We start from the raw sequence: 18,352 nt of genomic DNA on the forward strand, positions 1-18,352 counted from the left end.
GCGGATACTATTTAATGAAGCTGCATCAGATGACCTGGCCTCCAATCCCCCGACCTCAACCCAATTGATGTGGTTTGGGATGAGTTGGACCGCAGAGTGAAGGAAAAGCAGCCAACAAATGCTCAGCATGTGTGGGAACTCCTTCAAGACTGTTGGGAAAGCATTCCAGGTGACTACCTCTTGAAGCTGGTTGAGAGAATGCCAAGAGTATGCAAAGCTGTCATCAAGGCAAAGGGTGGCTACTTTGAAGAATCTAAAATCTATTTTTGATTTGTTTAACACTTATTTGGTATGTTATTTCATAGTTTTGATGTCTTCACTATTATTCTACAATGTACAAAATAGTAAAAATAGAGAGAAACCCTGGAATGAGTAGGAATCCAAACTTTTGACTGGTACTGTATATAGTAGTATGGCGCAAATTAAGGTTAAGTGCCTTGCTTAAGGGTGCCTTGCTCAACATTTTTTTTTTCTCTGTCGGCTCGGATATTCGAGCACCTCTAAATTGGTGTGAAGCGCTATGCCAACAAAAGCTATTGAGCAAAGGTAAAGAATAGGGGGTGAAACAGAAGCACACCACGGTGTTAGCCAGCCACAGAGTTGGGCAGTCAGGCCATTTCAGCTCTAATGCACAGTGGAAATGGTCTTATTTTGACATGATTCTGGAAACAAGCTTAACTGTAAGTAGCTTTGCCAGTGGGATCTGGACCAAACAGCAAACCAGATCCCGACAAAATGGATTCCCACCTAGAGTGTGGCAAATTCTTCCACATGACAGATGTACTATTCAGTTCTATTGTATATGGAAAAGGGGGAATGTGTATTTAAGTAAAGCAACATAAATAAATGGGTATCTACAGTATTGTGTGGCAGAGAGATGACTGTATTATCCGCCATACAGTGAGTGCTGCCTGATGGAGATTTGATTAGTAGATAAGTGGATGTTCTCTAGGACACCCACTAGGGACGATCACTGTTCTGTGTAGTGAGGATGACTCAATAACATGGAATTCAATGCCAAGCTGAGAGGCAGAGAGAATAAAAGACGTAAAAAGACTAATGCAGTCATTAGCTACCCAACTGTGAAGTTAAATCCAGGTTTACTGAGCTAAACCCCCCAATACAGATCAAATTCACTCTAAATATTAGTATCCATAATGTATAGTGTGATATCCATAATATATATTATATTCATATTATTACACACAGTGTGAAATACATTCCACCCACATAGAGATGACTCTTTCATCTGTACCCGGTTTATCTGTTCAGGTGTATCAATTAAAATCAGTGCACTGATCAAATTAGAGACTAGAACTTCCTGACACTGTTTAGCCACCATGCTGTTTATTCTGCACTGTTAATGGAAAACATGATCCGTGTGTCTGTGCTGACCTAAAAAACTAAAAACTGACAATGACAACATCTGACAAAAGTCTGTGCAGGGACGTGGTAGAGTCATGGACATATGCAGCCGACTGTCAACAAAAACAAAATCGCTACATACAAAACTGCCCTGACAATAGAACATGGCAGTCCTATATAATGTTACACACACGCAGAAGTCGGTCAGCTGATCAGCTTGTTTCAGTCAGCTCCATCTGTTCACCGGTCCCTCTGCACCTCTCCCCCGCTGGCACACTCTTTCAAGTGCTGCCCTCTATTGTGTTGCCAGGGTAAGATTCCCCTGCAGAGCAGCACACAGTCTGACTGGCTGGGCTGTGAGCTTCCCTGCCCCTCCCCCTCTGGCACTCTCATCCTATCTCCTGCTCTCCCTTGCTCTCTCTTTCATTCTCTCGTGGTCGCTCAGTCCTCGTCTTTCTCTCTCCAGCTGTATCTCTCGCTTTCCTTCACCTTTCACCCTCTTCTCTTTCACTCTATCCATTTATATTCATTTCTCTTTCTCCATCTTTTTCTCTCAGGATCTCATAATCGATCCATACAGTCCTCTCACGTCATCCTCCTACATGTTCTCCTGTGCTGCTCTCCTTTATCCTCTTATCCGGCCTTCATTTTTCCTCCATCTCCTGTCTATCCATCTTTCACTTCTGTCTTTTGACCTGCTCTCCCTCTTTTGACCTATTCCTACAGCTTCTCATCCTACTTTTTGCTCTCAAAACGCCATCCATCTCTCCTTTTCTCCAATTCTACCTTCTCTCTTTAGAATGGAAGTATGTGGTGAGTAGTACGGGCCGGGGCCCAGGAACACAAAGGCATAATGTAATGTCACGTCCCATTTGCAGTTGCCCGCATTCAGGTACATTGTGCCCCCCCCCAGGGCATCCTGTAAGCCTCTGCTTACTACACTACAGGGCTGCCAAATAACACATCACTGAGTGGCCATAGAGGCTCTGTCCGGCTCTATCCTCATTCATTCGACTAGTAGTACATCCCTGAAGAATGTCTCCACTATTACTACAATGGCCAGCGGTGGGTGTTATTACTTATACATGTGGTTAATGGACCCCCTCTATCACACCATCTCAGGAGGGGCCAATGGCTTGCTTCCTCACAGAGGTAGCGGACCATGCCCTCATTGGATATGGATGGTCTGGAATCTGCAGGATGACAGTGTACTTATCCCTATGAGGAGGCCCATATGATCTGTATCACAGACCGAGCAATCGTATCCTGTTGTATTTTTCTTTTACCGTTATTTAACTAGGCAAGTCAGTTAAGAACAAATTCTTATTTTCAATGACGGCCTAGGAACAGTGGGTTAACTGCCTTGTTCAGGGGCAGAACGACAGATTTTTACCTTGTTAGCTCGGGGATTCGATCTGGTAACCTTTCGGTTACTAGTCCAACGCTCTAACCACTAGGCTACCTGCTGCCCCATTTAACAGTCTGTCTAAAATGGGAATAATGCTGCATAAGCTCTTTCAAAAAATTGAGATTCATTTTAACTTAGGCATCAAATCACACTATTTATTTAGCTTGCCGTGATGAATAAATAAATGCGGCTTTCATTTGCTCTTAAATAATCAATCATGCCCCATTAATGTTCCTGGCAGTAACAACAACAAACATGATGCAGACTAAGTGCCTGTTTAACAAAAACAAAAAACTGAATCTGATTAGATGCCATTTACCATCACACCCTGATGCATCATAATAAAACATATTACCGTCTCCATGGCGATCAAGTCACCTCCATGACCTTTGGAGGTGACTTGATAAGGAGAAGCCCCCATTGACCCTGTCCTGTCCCGATTAGGATATTGGAATATGACAGGTCTTAGGGCACGTCCCAGGAATTTGGCTGACATGGCAAAACAGGATTATTCTGATGGAGGGAGAATCGTCAGGGCAACAGAGGGAGGCCCGCCTCATGAGGAACCATCAGCGTCATGATAGGACAGTTCCGAATATCTCCATATTGGAAAGTGATGGGCAATTATGTTCTAATTAGAATAAATTACTTATGGGGAATCTTGTCAAGTGCTGTTTTGTGGTGCGTGTCATGAGGGGCTCCTCTCACCGTGACCTTGAATCAGGGCAGTGACAAAGTCTTTAATGCTATGGTAAGATCTTCCTCTTTGAGCTGCTTAAGAAAAAGGGCATCCCCTCTTCTTCCTCTCTCCTCTCCCTGGCTATTCATCTCCCTCCTCATTCAGTGCTCATTCTCCATCACTTTTCCTTCCCTCGCCCCTGATTGGGATCTGCAGTGAAGCGGATTAACACGTTCTGGCAGGAGAGGCAGGCTGCCCACACACACACACTACACGTGCAGCACAGAGAAGCTGTGTGTGTACATATGCATCACCTCCCAGCTGTGTACTAGAGTGAAGGAAAGCCCAACTGTGTGAAGAAAATTGTGTGTACGTACAGTACCAGTCAAATGTTTGGACAACTCATTCCACTGTTTTTCTTTATTTTTTACTATTTTCTACATTGTAGAAAAATAGTGAAGACATCAACTGAAATAACACATATGGAGTAAGGTAGTAACCAAAATGTTAAACAAATTAAAATATATTTTAGATTCTTCAAAGTAGCCAGCCTTTGCCTTGATGACAGCTTTGCACACCCTTGGCATTCTCAACCAGCTTCACCTGGAATGCTTTTCCAACAGTCTTGAAGGAGTTCCCACATTGTCGGCTGCTTTTCCTTCACTCTGCGGTCCAACTCATCCCAAACCATCTCAATTGGGTTTAGGTCGGGTGATTGGAGGCCAGGTCATCTGATGCAGCACTCAATCCCTCTCGGTCAAATAGCCCTTACACAGCCTGGAGGTGTGTTGGGTCATTGTCCTGTTGAAAAACAAATGATAGTCCCACTAAGCGCAAACCAGATGGAATGGGGTATCGCTGCAGAATGCTGTAGTAGCCATGCTGGTTAAGTGTGCCATGAATTCTAAATAAATCACAGACAGTGTCACCAGCAAAGCACCATCACACTTCCATGCTTCACGGTGGGAACCACACATGCAGAGATCATCCGTTTACCGACTCTGCATCTCACGAAGACACGGCGGTTAGAACCAGAAATCTCAAATTTGGACTCATCAGACCAAAGGACAGATTTCCACTGGTCTAATGTCCATTGCTCGTGTTTCTTGTCCCAAGCAAGTCTCTTCTTCTTATTGCTGTCCTTTAGTAGTGGTTTCTTTGCAGCAATTTGACCATGAAGGCCTGATTCACACAGTCTCCTCTGAACAGTTACTTGAACTCTGAAGCATTTATTTGGGCTGCCAATTTCTGAGGCTGATAACTCTAATGAACGTATCTTCTGCAGCAGAGGTAACTCTGGGTCTTCCTTTCCTGTGGCGGTCCTCATGGGAGCCAGTTTCATCATAGCGCTTGATGGCTTTTGCGACTGCACTTGAAGAAACTTTGAATTTCTTTAAATGTTCCACATTGACTGACCTTCATGTCTTAAAGTAATGGACTGTCGATTCTCTTTGCTTATTTGAGCTTGGACTTGGTCTTTTACCAATTAGGGCTATCTTCTGTATACCACCCCTACCTTGTCACAACACAACTGATTGGCTCAAATGCATTAAGAAATTCCACAAATTAACTTTTAACAAGGCACACCTGTTAATTGAAATGCATTCCAGGTGACTACCTCATGAAGCTGGTTGAGAGAATGCCAAGAGTGTGCAAAGCTGTCATCAAGGCAAAGGGTGGCTACTTTAAAGAATCTAAAATATAACATATATTTTAATTTGTTGAACACTTTTGGTTACTACATGATTCCATATGTGTAATTTTTGTGTTGATGTCTTCACTATTATTCTACAACGTAGAAAATAGTAGAAATAAAGAAAAACCCTTGAATGAGTTGGTGTCCAAACTTTTGATTGGTACTGTATGTATGCACATTTCAGTTTTAGTATCGTGCTTTTGAGCATTGGGTCTGTATATTTGTGTGTTTGTATATTTATGTGTGTGTATATTAATGTACTGTGTGTGTGTGTGTGTGTGTGTGCGCGTGCGAGTAGGGTACATAATAAGCATAACATATGACTAAGTGTGTGTGCGTGACTGCATCCAACTCCATAATTCATACACCAAAGCACTTGCTTGGAGAGACGCGGGGAGGCAGAGCGGCAAATGGACACATTTTGTGCCTATCCGCTCAACCCCTCTCCTCTCTCTCCCTGTCTTTCCCCGCTCACCAGTGCCAAGCGATTCATCTAAACTCTGCCCCTCTCCCTCGCTAAACAATACAGATCAAACTAAACAAGCTAGAAGGAGCCTCTCGGTCTGAGGAATGGCAGTAGAACAGTGGTTCTCCTCTGGGCCTGAGGCTTGCTGAAGGAGATGAAGATGCATGGGGGAACCCTCATATGGATTCAGGCAGTGACACACTCCCGCGCCGAGGCATCTGGCCTGAATATTGTATGAGGCATTCTCACGGGCCACTGCAGAGCGGGCGCATGCACACAAACATGAAGGCTTACACACAAATACAGGCAGACACACACACACAGTCATTGGAGCTTAAGCTAATGTGGCCCGGAGCGGCCCAAATCCCTGCCACAGCACACACACTTAAGAGCCATCTGCAACTGGAGCTCCATGTAGCCCTCACCTCTGCCATCCACAGACAGAAAGACAGAGGAGAGAGAAACAGCGAGAGAGACACTCTGAATGCCATCTCAGTTATTCCACGTGGTAATGGACAGCTGCAACGGCTGTACCAAGAATTTCATGATCCAGTGACATGGTCTTTATAGAACGAAAAGGCTTCACTGTATATGAATTATAAGTGGTAAGTTACAATTTAACTGGCTATTTAAATATTATCTGCCCATTTGTTATGAATCCATGAGAAAACCTGTGTATAAAAGGGTCAAGGCAGATAAATGATACCGCACATCCATGTTGGTGAAAAAAAGATACCACTTGAGCGCTCATTCGCTCAATGTAACCTCATTCACATTCCCCATCTAGAAACTCTCTCTATGCTCCTCCTCCTTCGTGCAACCCTCCATTTTGTGATAGCGTGGTTCCAGGGGGACCGGAGGCTTTTTGTTGGAGTGGCCTTGTAGCCCCGGCCAAGGCTAGGGGGTGGTGACAGCAGGTCCAGCTGTCCCTACCTCTGCCCTCCCACCATGATCCCAGGCACCAGGCAGCCAGCCAGGCCTGGATGGATGGATACTGGAACAGGCCCCACACGAGCCTGTAATCTGGCCACAGCACACTGGTGTACATTTAGGGCCTTCTAGAGCCAGCCTATGTTAGCTAGGGGCGGCCATGCTAGGCTAACTGCCCTCAGTCTCTCTCTCTCGAGATCTGTTTCCTTCTCGGTCTCTCTGATGTAATGTCATGGAAGTTACTGTACCTGCCCTCTCACTCCCTCTCACTAGACATTTGCTTTAAGAGGAATTAAGGCTTGTAGCTTGTGTTTATATTTGTCTACTCTGGCTATGACAAAACACAACATCCAAACAACTCTGGATTCAACCAAGGATTCAGAGAAAAGCACACACCAAAAAATAAAAGTGATCTTGAATACTCTAAAAAAGAAAAAAACATCCCTTTCTCTTACTACATAAATAAAGACCTGATGGCTTTGGATTGAAAGCGCTCATCCAGACCAGAGTGGTAGTAGTCAAAAATAAAACAGCTCTTGATATCAAGAAAACATAACACCAGGTCACGTGGGCCTGTTATCAAATATAAATCATGAACAGAAATATTCGCTACTTAATTTATCAACAAAATGTAAAAAAAATAATAATACAAAATAAAACAATCAACAGGTTATAGGCAAACCCTAAAATAAAGTGTTATCAAATGTAAACTACCTTCTAAACAAGCATATTATGACCATATTACAACCACGGATGTAAAAACAAAATGAAACACAGCGAGCCATTTCATTACCGCCTCTCCTCCATGGCACTGTACTAAAATACCATATTGTAACACCTCTCCCCTCCCCCATCTCCCCCTCTACCTCAGAACACACAACCACCCTGTTCACTCTCTCCTGCAGGGAACTACACAGTAACACCTCTCCTCCTCCTCCTCTCTCCCTCCTCCATTACCTCCATGATGTCGACGTTGGTACGGCTCTCGTGGGGCTCGTTGTACTCGGTGTATTTGAGCAGGACCTTGTCCATGTCGGTGCTGGCGTACTGGAACAGCTTGTTGGAGTGGTTGAAGATGATGAGGGCGATCTCACAGTCGCACAGCACGCTCAGCTCATACGCCTTCTTCATCAGGCCAAACTTCCTCTTGGTGAACGTCACCTGTGAGGGGAGGGATGGTGTGGGTGTATTAGAGGGTGGTAAGGAAGGGATGTTGTGGGGGAGGGTATTGGGAAGGAGAAGGGAGGATTGGCAGGTGATATTGGGAAGGGGAGAGGGATATTTGGCATAGAAGGAAAGAGGAAGAACAATAACATTAGCGATACTGTAAAAGTGAAGGAATTTGTAGTACTGTATAATAATTGGTTAAACGTAATACAAGTGGGAGGGACTATATCAATAACAGTAAATAATAGTCTCTAAGAGAACAGCCAATGTGTGAACAAACAACACATTACAGACAGCTAATTAAAGGTGACAACAGGGATGAGGTCCTGCAGTGTGTTGTGGTTGTGTTTAATACCACTCCCTTGGTTTTGAGGCATTTATGCAAATAGGGGAATTTGAGTTTGTTTGTTTTGCTGTAGACAGGATCAGAGAGGAGTGCGAAGAAGCAGATGCACGGAAAGGAACCACACTGCCATGTGAGACCTTCAATTGCTCGCTCTCTCTTTCTCGCTCTCTCCATCTCCCCTCTCTCTCTATAATTGCTTGAGCACCCCCATGTTACACTGATGCCTCTCTGTGGGGCAGGAGCCAGCTTGTGCTCTCTCCTTGTCCTCCCCACGGTCTCAGTCTCCCTCTCTCACTGTCTCCGTCTCTCTCGTTTCCTCGCTCTCATTTTCTTTTCTCTCCCTTTTCCTCTCTGCGTCGTTCTTGCTCACTCATTGCTTCCCGCTGCCACAAATCAAATTATATCGGGGTCGTATCCATGGGCAACCGCCTACCACCTCCCTCCCTCAAACCCCATCACACACACTCCCAAAATCATCTCCACACACACTGCCACAATCATCTCCACACACGCACACACTCACACAATCATCTCCACACACTCACACAATCATCTCCACACACTCACACAATCATCTCCACACACTCACACAATCATCTCCACACACTCACACAATCATCTCCACACACTCACACAATCATCTCCACACACACACACACACACACACACACACACACACACACACACACACACACACACACACACACACACACACACACACACACACACACACACACACACACACACACACACACACAGAGAGAGCAGAACATAGAAACAAGGGGAAGAAAGTTCAGCGAGGACAATGGCAAGCCAGGCTCACAGAGCTGATAAACAATACTATTACAATGATTCTCATAACCAATTATAAGATGGTTTATCATGAAGAGAAATGCTCTGATTTGTCGGAGGCGTGAGGTACACCGAGTCTTCAACAATAATTAGTCTTGATCCTTCCTTCGACATGAATGCCAAGATAAACAAGCTGAACATAACTGACATTAAGAACAGAATTGCAAGTAACCAATGGCAACGAACGACAGAACAAGACATCCGCCATGAGAGGGATGAGTTGTTTCATGGCCATGTCCTGACGAGTGTGGTTGTGTGGCGAGGAGAGGAGGAAGCCACAGTGACAACCACAGCCTCCCCAGCTGCTCTACTTTCTGCACCTGCAATGTTTCAGGAGTGTTCATGGTCTCTGTAGCATTCGGCGTTCAGTTAATAATCCATTACTATGTAAACTATTTGTGGTTCTCACGCTCTCTTTTCACAACATGTATTTCACATGCTGTTGAATTTCCGTCAGAGTCTATAGCCTTGGGGGCGGGGCCAATCCATTAGTGCTAATGACAGTATCTTGTGATCAACATCTGGTAGGATGATGGTTCACCAATATTTCTATCAACTTTTGATGAATCAACATAATGCTTGAATGCCTGAAGCATTTTGAGTCTCTGTGTGTGCTGCTCTATGAAAATGGGCACCTATAAAGAAATACAAAAAGCTTAAGATGATTTCAGGACCTCGGGCCACCTAGTGTCTAAAATACTCAGGTTCTACTCAGCCAGGGACATTTTGGGGATGGCAGACGCATCACATCCATTACTCAATAAGCTCAATGAACCAAAGCCCATTAACCAGTTGACTCATTTTAGAAGGATCATTTAGACTTTCATCGTCTTGGAAAAATACTGGTGTAGTCATAGGCATGATAGAGTTTCTACATACAAAGAAACATTATCCACACACACACACACACACCTGTCTGTTCCGTTCATCTGTGATCCTCTGTATTTGGATCTTTTTCCTTCCCATGGTTCCGGTCTGGCGGTGGGAGGGGCAGGGGGCGTGGCGGGGTCGGAGGGCACGGCTGTCCTGTGGAGGTGGTTGGTGGGCACTGTTGCCGACTAGGCGTTTGGCTGTCGCACTCTTTCTCGTACACACTCTCTCTATCTCCCTCCGCTCCACCTGTCTGAGGCAGCTGGTCTAGGAGCTCTTACCCCTGCAGGAAATAAGGAAGAAGAATGGGGCCACGTGGCGGGGCCTTCAGATCATGGTCTGTACAGCAGGCAGGTCATCCACTGGTCCTCTGAATCTGCAGGTGTGTTACTCCTGGAAAACAGAGAGCATCGGATCAGTATGACATTCAGGAGAGGTAGAGGTATCGTTCATGTACCATTCCTGCCAACATCCTTCAGAATCAACAATTGTCTTAGCCTTTTAACCTCAACAGTACTCGACAGAGAAACCAAAGCGATGCATTTAAGTCAGGGTTCCTTTCGGACAAATTAGAAGCACGCTTCGAAAGAGCAGCCGCAGCAGCAGCGGGGGGAACTGAAGGATGGGGAAGCCTTCTCTTGGGGTTAGTGTTCCATGGGGGCAAGTGTGCCTGGCGCACTGTGGAGCGGGAGCCCCTCAGGGGGGCCACGGGGAGGGCTGTGCTGTGTCAGCTTTATTAGAGGCATCACCGCCACATAACTGATCTGTTGGTTGCCCACAGCAACTCGCTGCCTGCCCGACCTGACGTGCTGCATGTGATTCCCAATTGAATGCCGAGCCCGGCCCCATGGCCCAGTGAGGCTGCTCGCCATGTGTGGGCGGGACGCTAGTGCTCAGAGCTTCCGTTTTGAAGTAGGCTCTAGGATTCTGTCACTGAACCCGTAATGTTATCATTACCACTAGGTTTTGTTATCTAAACTGTGGTAATTTGGCACAGTTCCATGTTAGATAACCCACTGTGTTCCTTTAATATAAGGAAAATAAGTGTATTTAAAGATAAATATTTAATTGAAGACAGAAAAGTCCAGGTCAAATCCGCAGTTGAATTAATAACAAAGCTGGCCACCCCATCTCTGTTTTGGTAAAAAGCTGAGGGATGGGACTGGATAAATGTAACCACTCTCAAATTCATAGAAAGAGCTATGGACCGACCATCTATAAGAATCTAAATTATCGTTTTAACTATGTTTTGAGGCTATATAGTGTTTGTTTATATTTATAATGTTTACAAACATTGGAGTAAAAACAAGCTTTTATTTTGGATTCTGATAGGGTGTGACAGTTGAACTAAGCTCATGAGGCATTTCTAAAGTTATATTCTTTTAAGAATCATTAGGTAAATATCATTATTTGAATTCGTTCAAAAGTGGGTGCAGCAACTGCAGATTGCCCCTTTAACTAAACAGGGTTTTATTATATTTTTTTTTGCAATGTATAGCAATTTCTAACAACAAAAAGAGAGAGGGCAAATGAGAGAGTGCAGAGTACGTGTGCATATGAATGAATGAACGAACGAGCAGACAGCAACCCGGGAATGGCAACAGAGGCATGGACCATTTTAATTAAGCCCCACTACTACTACTATTTGTGGTTCAGCCTTAAAAATAGCTCTCTATATATACATCCAGACTGTGTACTGTTCCAACACACCCGCATGACAGTGGGAGCCGAGTCATTGCATTAGAGAGAGTGCATCTGGAAAGCCTTGAGTGCAGTTTCAACACTACATCACCCATTGTTTACCTGAGAGAATAGTAAAACCACCCCCTGATTAATGCCTGCTCTGCTTCCATTACCATAAAAAACAAAACAATGACGTGATAGAACGGGTTCTGTGTGTCGATGTGTGCACATACCACACATTTGCTTATAGTTGATGCAATTGCATTCACTATGGCAATGCGTTCTCCATGAATTATGCACTACGTATTTGGCTTGGAGGCAGGACAATGGGAGAAGTCTGAGAAAAGGGTGTTATGCATGTCATAGTTGTTCTCTTAAAAATAAAGCCCTAACAAAAGAACTAGAGGCAGCTTCAGCTCTCGTTTTACATGGAAAATATGGAGGGGGTTGTATTAGGTCATTTCCGCGGCAATGGAATTACGCTTTGACGCTTTTTCACTTTGGCATACATTTTCAACAAAAACAATTGATTTCAAAGTTCAACAAAGCAATGCACAAGGACTACTTTGAACAATTTACACAGAACATTTCACAAAAACACATTTACTGGAAGAACTGTGCAGATGCAAAGTTTGGTAACATAATTACTGTAAAATCTCCCTCAGTTTTTTACGCAACCACATTTTAGAAAAACGTAAATATCTGCTCCAATTAAGATTAAAATATGTCTGCAGAAAGAACATTCGACACCATTAGTTTGAAAAATTATATTTTGGTTATTGAACTACAGTAGGTGTAGTGGATTTACATCTGGTAACAGAGTTACGGTAACGGAATTACATCATGAGTCCCTGATCTGTACTATATAGAAATGCATAATTATGGCTATGAATATAATTCTCTTCATGGTAATGTATCCTGAATAGGTACAGAAAAAAGGTAGAAATATGCAACATCCTTCTTTTGGGTATTATTCTACACACTGGGTATTATTGTAATGAGCTCCGCCCCCAAACAAGACCACATTTGGTCTGTCCGGACTAGACCAAATCTAAAACAATCATAGGCGTCTATGTTTCACAAGATTGGACATCACAGTAGAGTCGAGTACAGTACAGCAGAGCACAGTAAAGTAGATATGTTCAGTATAGTACATTCAATTATACTGTACTTTACTAGTGTACTGTACTACTTTACTCTACTGTCCAAACTTGTGAAACATAGACTTCTATGATTGGAACAAATTTGGTCCGGCCAGGGCGGACTGACCAAATTTCAACATCCATGGACGTGCGATGTTGGTCAGTGCCCAGTGGGTGAGGATGCTTGTTACAGTAAATGGAAAGAGGGTTGGTGTCAGTAAGAACTGAGAGAGGTGACATTAATGAGAGAGAGAGAGGCAAGAAGAGCCTTCTATGCCATCAAAAGGAACATAAAATTTGACATACCAATTAGGATCTGTCAAAAAAACATTTGAATCAGTTCTAGAACTCATTGCCCTTTATGTTTGTGAGGTCTGGGATCCACTCACCAAACAAGAATTCACAAAATGGGACAAACATCAAATTGAGACTGCATGCAGAATTCTGCAAAAATATTCTCTGTGTACAACCATAAAACAACAAATATCATGCAGAGCAGAATTAGGTCGATACCCCTCTAATTATCGAAAACCAGAAAAGAGACGTTAAATTCTACAACCACCTAAAAGGAAGCGATTCCCAGACATTCCATAACAAAGCCATCACCTACAGAGAGATGAACCTGGAGAAGAGTCCCCTAAGCACTGCTGGTCCAGCAACACAATTAGGCCCAACCAAATCATAAGAAAACAAAAAGATAATTACTTGACACATTGGATTTTTTTTTATTTTTTTTTTAAACAGAGCAAACTAGAATGCTATTTGGCCCTAAACAGAGAGTACACAGTGACAGAATACCTGACCACAGTGACTGACACAAAATTAAGGAAATCTTTGACTATGTACAGACTCAGTGAACATAGCCTTGCTATTGAGAAAGGCCGCTGAAGGCAGACCTGGCTCTCAAGAGAAGACAGGCTATGTGCACACTGCCCACAAAATTAGGTGGAAACTGAGCTGCACTTCCTAATCTCCTGCCAAATGTATGACCATATTAGAGACACATATTTCCCTCAGATTACAGAGACCCACAAAGAATCTGAAAACACATACAATTTTGATAAACTCCCATATCTATTAAGTGAAATACCACAGTGTGCAATCACAGTAGTAAGATTTGTGACTTGTTGCCTCATGAAAAGGGAAACCAGTGAAGAACAAACACCATTGTAAATACAACCTATATTTATGTTTATTTATTTTCCCATTTGTACTTTAACTATTTGTACATCATTACAACACTGTATATAGACATAATATGATATTTGAAATGTCTTTATTCTTTTGGCAGTGTGGTGCCAGGACAACAACCGCTCCCTCAATGTGAGCAAAACAAAGGAGCTGATCGTGGACTATAGGACTACAGGCCCCCATTCACATCGACAGGGCTGAAGTGGAGCGGGTCGAGATGTTTCAAGTTTCTTGTTGTCCACATCACCAACAAACTATTATAGTCCAAACACACCAAGACAGTTGTGAAGAGGGCACGACAACACCTTTTCCTTCAGGAGACTGAAAAGATTTGGCATTGGTCCCCAGATCCTCAAAAAGTTCTACAGCTGCACCATCGAGAACACCCTGACCGGTTGCATCACCGCCTGGTATGGCAACTGCTCGGCATCTTACCTTAAGGCGCTACAGAGGGTAGTGCGTATGGCCCAGTACATCACTGGGGCCAAGCTTCCTGACATCCAGGACCTATATAATAGGAGGTGTCAGAGGAAGGCCCAAAGAAATTGTCAAAGACTCCAGTCACCCAAGTCCATAAACTGTTCTCTCTGCTACTGCAACGCAAGCCGTACCGGAGCGCCAAGTCTAGGACCAAAAGGCTCCTTAACCGCTTCTACCCCCAAGCCATAAGACTGAACCAGGTTTTCCTCTAGGATTTTGCCTGTGCTTTGCTCTATACGTTTATTTTTATCATAAAAGACTCCATAGCCTTGCCAATGACAAGTATACCCATAACATGATGCAGCCACCACTATGCTTGAAAGTATGAAGAGTGGTACTCAGTGATTTTTGTGTTGGATTTGCCCCAAACATAACGCTTTGTAGGCAGGACATAAAGTTCATTTCTTTGCAATATGGCACTGTCTTCCTTTTTTTCACTCTGTAATTTAGGTTAGTATTGTGGAGTAACTACAACGTTGTTGATCCATCCTCAGTTTTCTCCTACCACAGCCATTAAAACGCTAACTGTTTTAAAGTCACCATTTGCCTCATGGTGAAATCCCTGAGTGGTTTCCTTCCTCTCCGGCAACCGAGTTAGGAAGGATTCCTGTATCTTTGTATTGATTGGGTGTATTGATACACTATCCAAAGTGTAATTAATAACTTTGCCATGCTCAAAGGGATATTCAATGGTCGGCTTTACTTTTTTCCATCTACCATTACGTGCCCTTCTTTACGGGGCATTGGAGAACCTCCCTGGTCTTTGTGGTTGAATCTGTGTCTGAAATTCACTGCTCGACTGAGGGACCTTACAGATAATTGTATGTGTAGGGTAATCATGTTAAAAAAACATTATTTTTAATAATCTTAAAACACTATTTAATAACTATTAAAACACAACTTAAGCAAATGTTTACTTCTGAACTTATTTAGGCTTGCCATAACAAAGGGGTTAAACATTTCTAAAGACATAATTCCACTTTGCCATTATGGGGTATTGTGTGAACGCCATTGACACACAATCTCAATTTAATCAATTTAAAATTCAGGCTGTAACAAAATGTGTAAAAAGTCAATGGGTGTGAATACTTTCTGAAGTGTTGATATTAGTTGGCAGGGGTATTTACTTCAACATTATTGTGTTTTGATGTAAATCTAATACCTTTCAATAAATTTTCTGGTCAATGTTGTCCAAGACCCTTTTTTCCATATGTTTGAGCAGAAATGAAAGCCTTTCCTTATTCCACATTTTTTGGATGGAAAATGGTTGCAAAATGTATATATGCCTTCATTTCTAAAACATTTAATTTGACATGCTCCTATGAACTTCATATGTGTGTGCTCATAGGTCCTTTTAGATGTAAATGCCCAATATAATAGCAAACCATAGAAACTCTGGAGTGGGTTGTTATATTTGCCAAAGACTGTAGAAGTAACAGGTTTATACTGAAAATACTCAAACTAAAACAGAAAACACTTTTGAGTTTTATGTTATACACTCAAATAGTAGAAGACTAGTGAGTGAGCAGAGCACTACTCCTTCCATAAGAACATTGGTCTACAGTTCAAAGGCAGCGGTCAGTGGGATTTGTTTTGGGATGCGGGCCGGTCACACATGAAAAGGCTGCTTTATCTGCCCGGGTGTTCAAACCTTGACATTTTACCCTTCATGCTGCGGGAGTCAGCCTCCCATGTCTGATGTCAGGTAGAATCTCTCCTCTCACATTGAAGGCAGAGGGCCTGGAGAGTGTCTACTGACTGACTGAATTAAGGAGTGTGAGACACTTTAGACAAGGAACAGATTAACACTGATAAAAGCTATTCTGCAGTGGTCCTTGCATTGAGCCCTGAGGAACCCCTAAAATATATGCAATTTGTATCTGTATTGTTGAAGATATTTTAGTGTGCAGTATACTATCAACAGCTACACTACATGGGGAAGATCTTTGATCTTTGCATGTAAGGTCAGAACCTTAAACTTCTTGTCAATATGGGGGCGCTGTTTTCACTTTGTAAAAATTCGTTCCCAAATTAAACTGCCTCGTACTCAATTCTTGCTTGTACAATATGCATATTATTATTACTATTGGATAGAAAACACTCTCTAGTTTCTAAAACCGTTTGAATTATATCTGTGAGTAAAACAGAACTCAAGTTGCAGCTAACTTCCTGTCAGGAAGTGAGAAATCTGAAATCGGCACTCTGTTCCAGGTTCAGTTTATTAATTTGCATGTAATCTATGAGTCGACATGCACTGCATACGATTTCCCCTAGATGTCAGTAAGCAGTGAGAATTGGAATGGGGTTGCTATGCAGATCTGAGGCCATATAAAGGGTCTTGGAACGTGGGGTGCACTCTTTTCAACGTTCGTCATGGCGCAAGACAGACCTCAGGATGGCATTCTGAAAAGCTCTCGTTATAGGCCTTAGATATATCCGGCTCTGATTTTATTCGATATAGGTGTTAAAGACATCATAATGTAGTTATTTTAAACCGAGTTATATCAGTTTATATCAGTATATTGCGATTTTCGGATATTTCTTTGTGCTGCGTTATGAAGAGTTGGACACGTCTGGGCCACATAGCTAATGTTTGCTGCTAATTCCTAAGTTGAAGACGACAATCTACAACCGAGCAACGATGATTCTGGACAAAGGACCACTTGCACAAGATTCTGATGGAAGCTCATCAAAAAGTAAGAACTATTTATGATGTTAATTCGTTGTTCTGTTGAAAAATGTTACACTACTATTCCGCCATTAATTTCGGTGCGGTCTCGCTTTAACGCACGCTGTATGTCGTAGTAACGTTAATTTTAAAAATCTAACACAGCGGTTGCATTAAGAACTAATGTATCTTTCATTTGCTGTCCAACCTGTATTTTTTAGTCAAGTTTATGATTAGTTATTGATTAGATTAGGTGCCTCTCCCAAGATTTCTCCCGACATTTTGTTGGCAGCTTGGCTACTATTCTCATTGTATAACCACGATTTGTGCCGCTAAATATGCAAATTTTCGAACAAACAATATATGTATTGTGTAATATGATGTTATAGGACTGTCATCTGATGAAGTTTTGAGAAGGTTAGTGAAAAATGTAATATCTTTTGCTGGTTTATTCGCTATCGCTAACGTGCATGAATCAATGCTGCTGTGTGGTTGGCTATTGTAGTAAGCTAATATAATGCTAAATTGTGTTTTCGCTGTAAAACACTTAAAGAATCTGAAATATTGGCTGGATTCACAAGATCTTTGTCTTTCATTTGCTGTACGCTGTGTATTTTTCATAAATGTTTTATGATGAGTATTTAGGTAATTCACATTGCTCTCTGTAGTTATTCTAGTTGCTTTGGTGAGAGTTGTGATGGTGGCTGCAATGTAAAACTATGATTTATACCTGAAATTTGCACATTTTTCGAACAAAACATATGCTATACAATAAATATGTTATCAGACTGTCATCTGATGAAGTTGTTTCTTGGTTAGTGACTATTTATATCTTTATTTGGTCGAATTTGTGATAGCTACCTATGCAGGAAAAAAATGGTGGAGAAAAAAAAGTTGTGTCTTTTGCTATGGTGGTTAGCTAATAGAAATACATATTGTGTCTTCCCTGTAAAACATTTTAAAAATCAGAAATGATGGCTGGATTCACAAGATGTGTATCTTTCATTTGGTGTCTTGGACTTGTGATTTCATGAACATTTTATTATATGATATCCCTGTGGCTTTAGGCTAGGCTATGCTAGTCAGCTTTTTTGATGGGGGGGATCCCGGATCCGGGTTTGTGACTCGTTAGAGTTAAGGCACTCACGACAGAATAATCCATAAAAAGAACAGATACACAACGGTGCATCATTTGTGTGTAAGTTCAGAACATCTGTTGCTGTTCTTTCAACCATTTCAGAGGACCACCTCCTGTTCAGCCTATGAGGAAGCAGAGTCATTGGCTACAAGGTGGTGCAACACAGTAGGAGCCACAGTGTCACAGAGTTGCCACCACCTTATCCATCCTGCATCATGTGTCATAGCCTACAGTGCAGAGGCACAGGTGTCACGACTTAGTCATGACATAT

At 42.5% G+C, this 18,352-nt stretch overlaps 1 protein-coding gene across 1 annotated transcript in view; it reads right to left on the minus strand.

Annotated features, from left to right (window-relative positions):
- Window positions 1-18,352, minus strand: part of LOC120031208 (myocyte-specific enhancer factor 2D homolog) — a 78,948-nt gene that overhangs the window by 28,710 nt on the left and 31,886 nt on the right. The window contains exons 2-3 of the mRNA XM_038976853.1: window positions 9,822-10,172; window positions 7,502-7,705 (exon numbers count right to left, since the gene is read on the minus strand). Coding sequence (XP_038832781.1) covers window positions 7,502-7,705; window positions 9,822-9,875 — 258 coding nt within the window. The 5' untranslated portion in view covers window positions 9,876-10,172. The remainder of the gene's footprint in view (window positions 1-7,501; window positions 7,706-9,821; window positions 10,173-18,352) is intronic.

This window comes from Salvelinus namaycush, chromosome 37, assembly GCF_016432855.1.
Source record: "Salvelinus namaycush isolate Seneca chromosome 37, SaNama_1.0, whole genome shotgun sequence".
In the NCBI taxonomy this organism is placed as follows: Eukaryota; Metazoa; Chordata; class Actinopteri; order Salmoniformes; family Salmonidae; genus Salvelinus; species Salvelinus namaycush.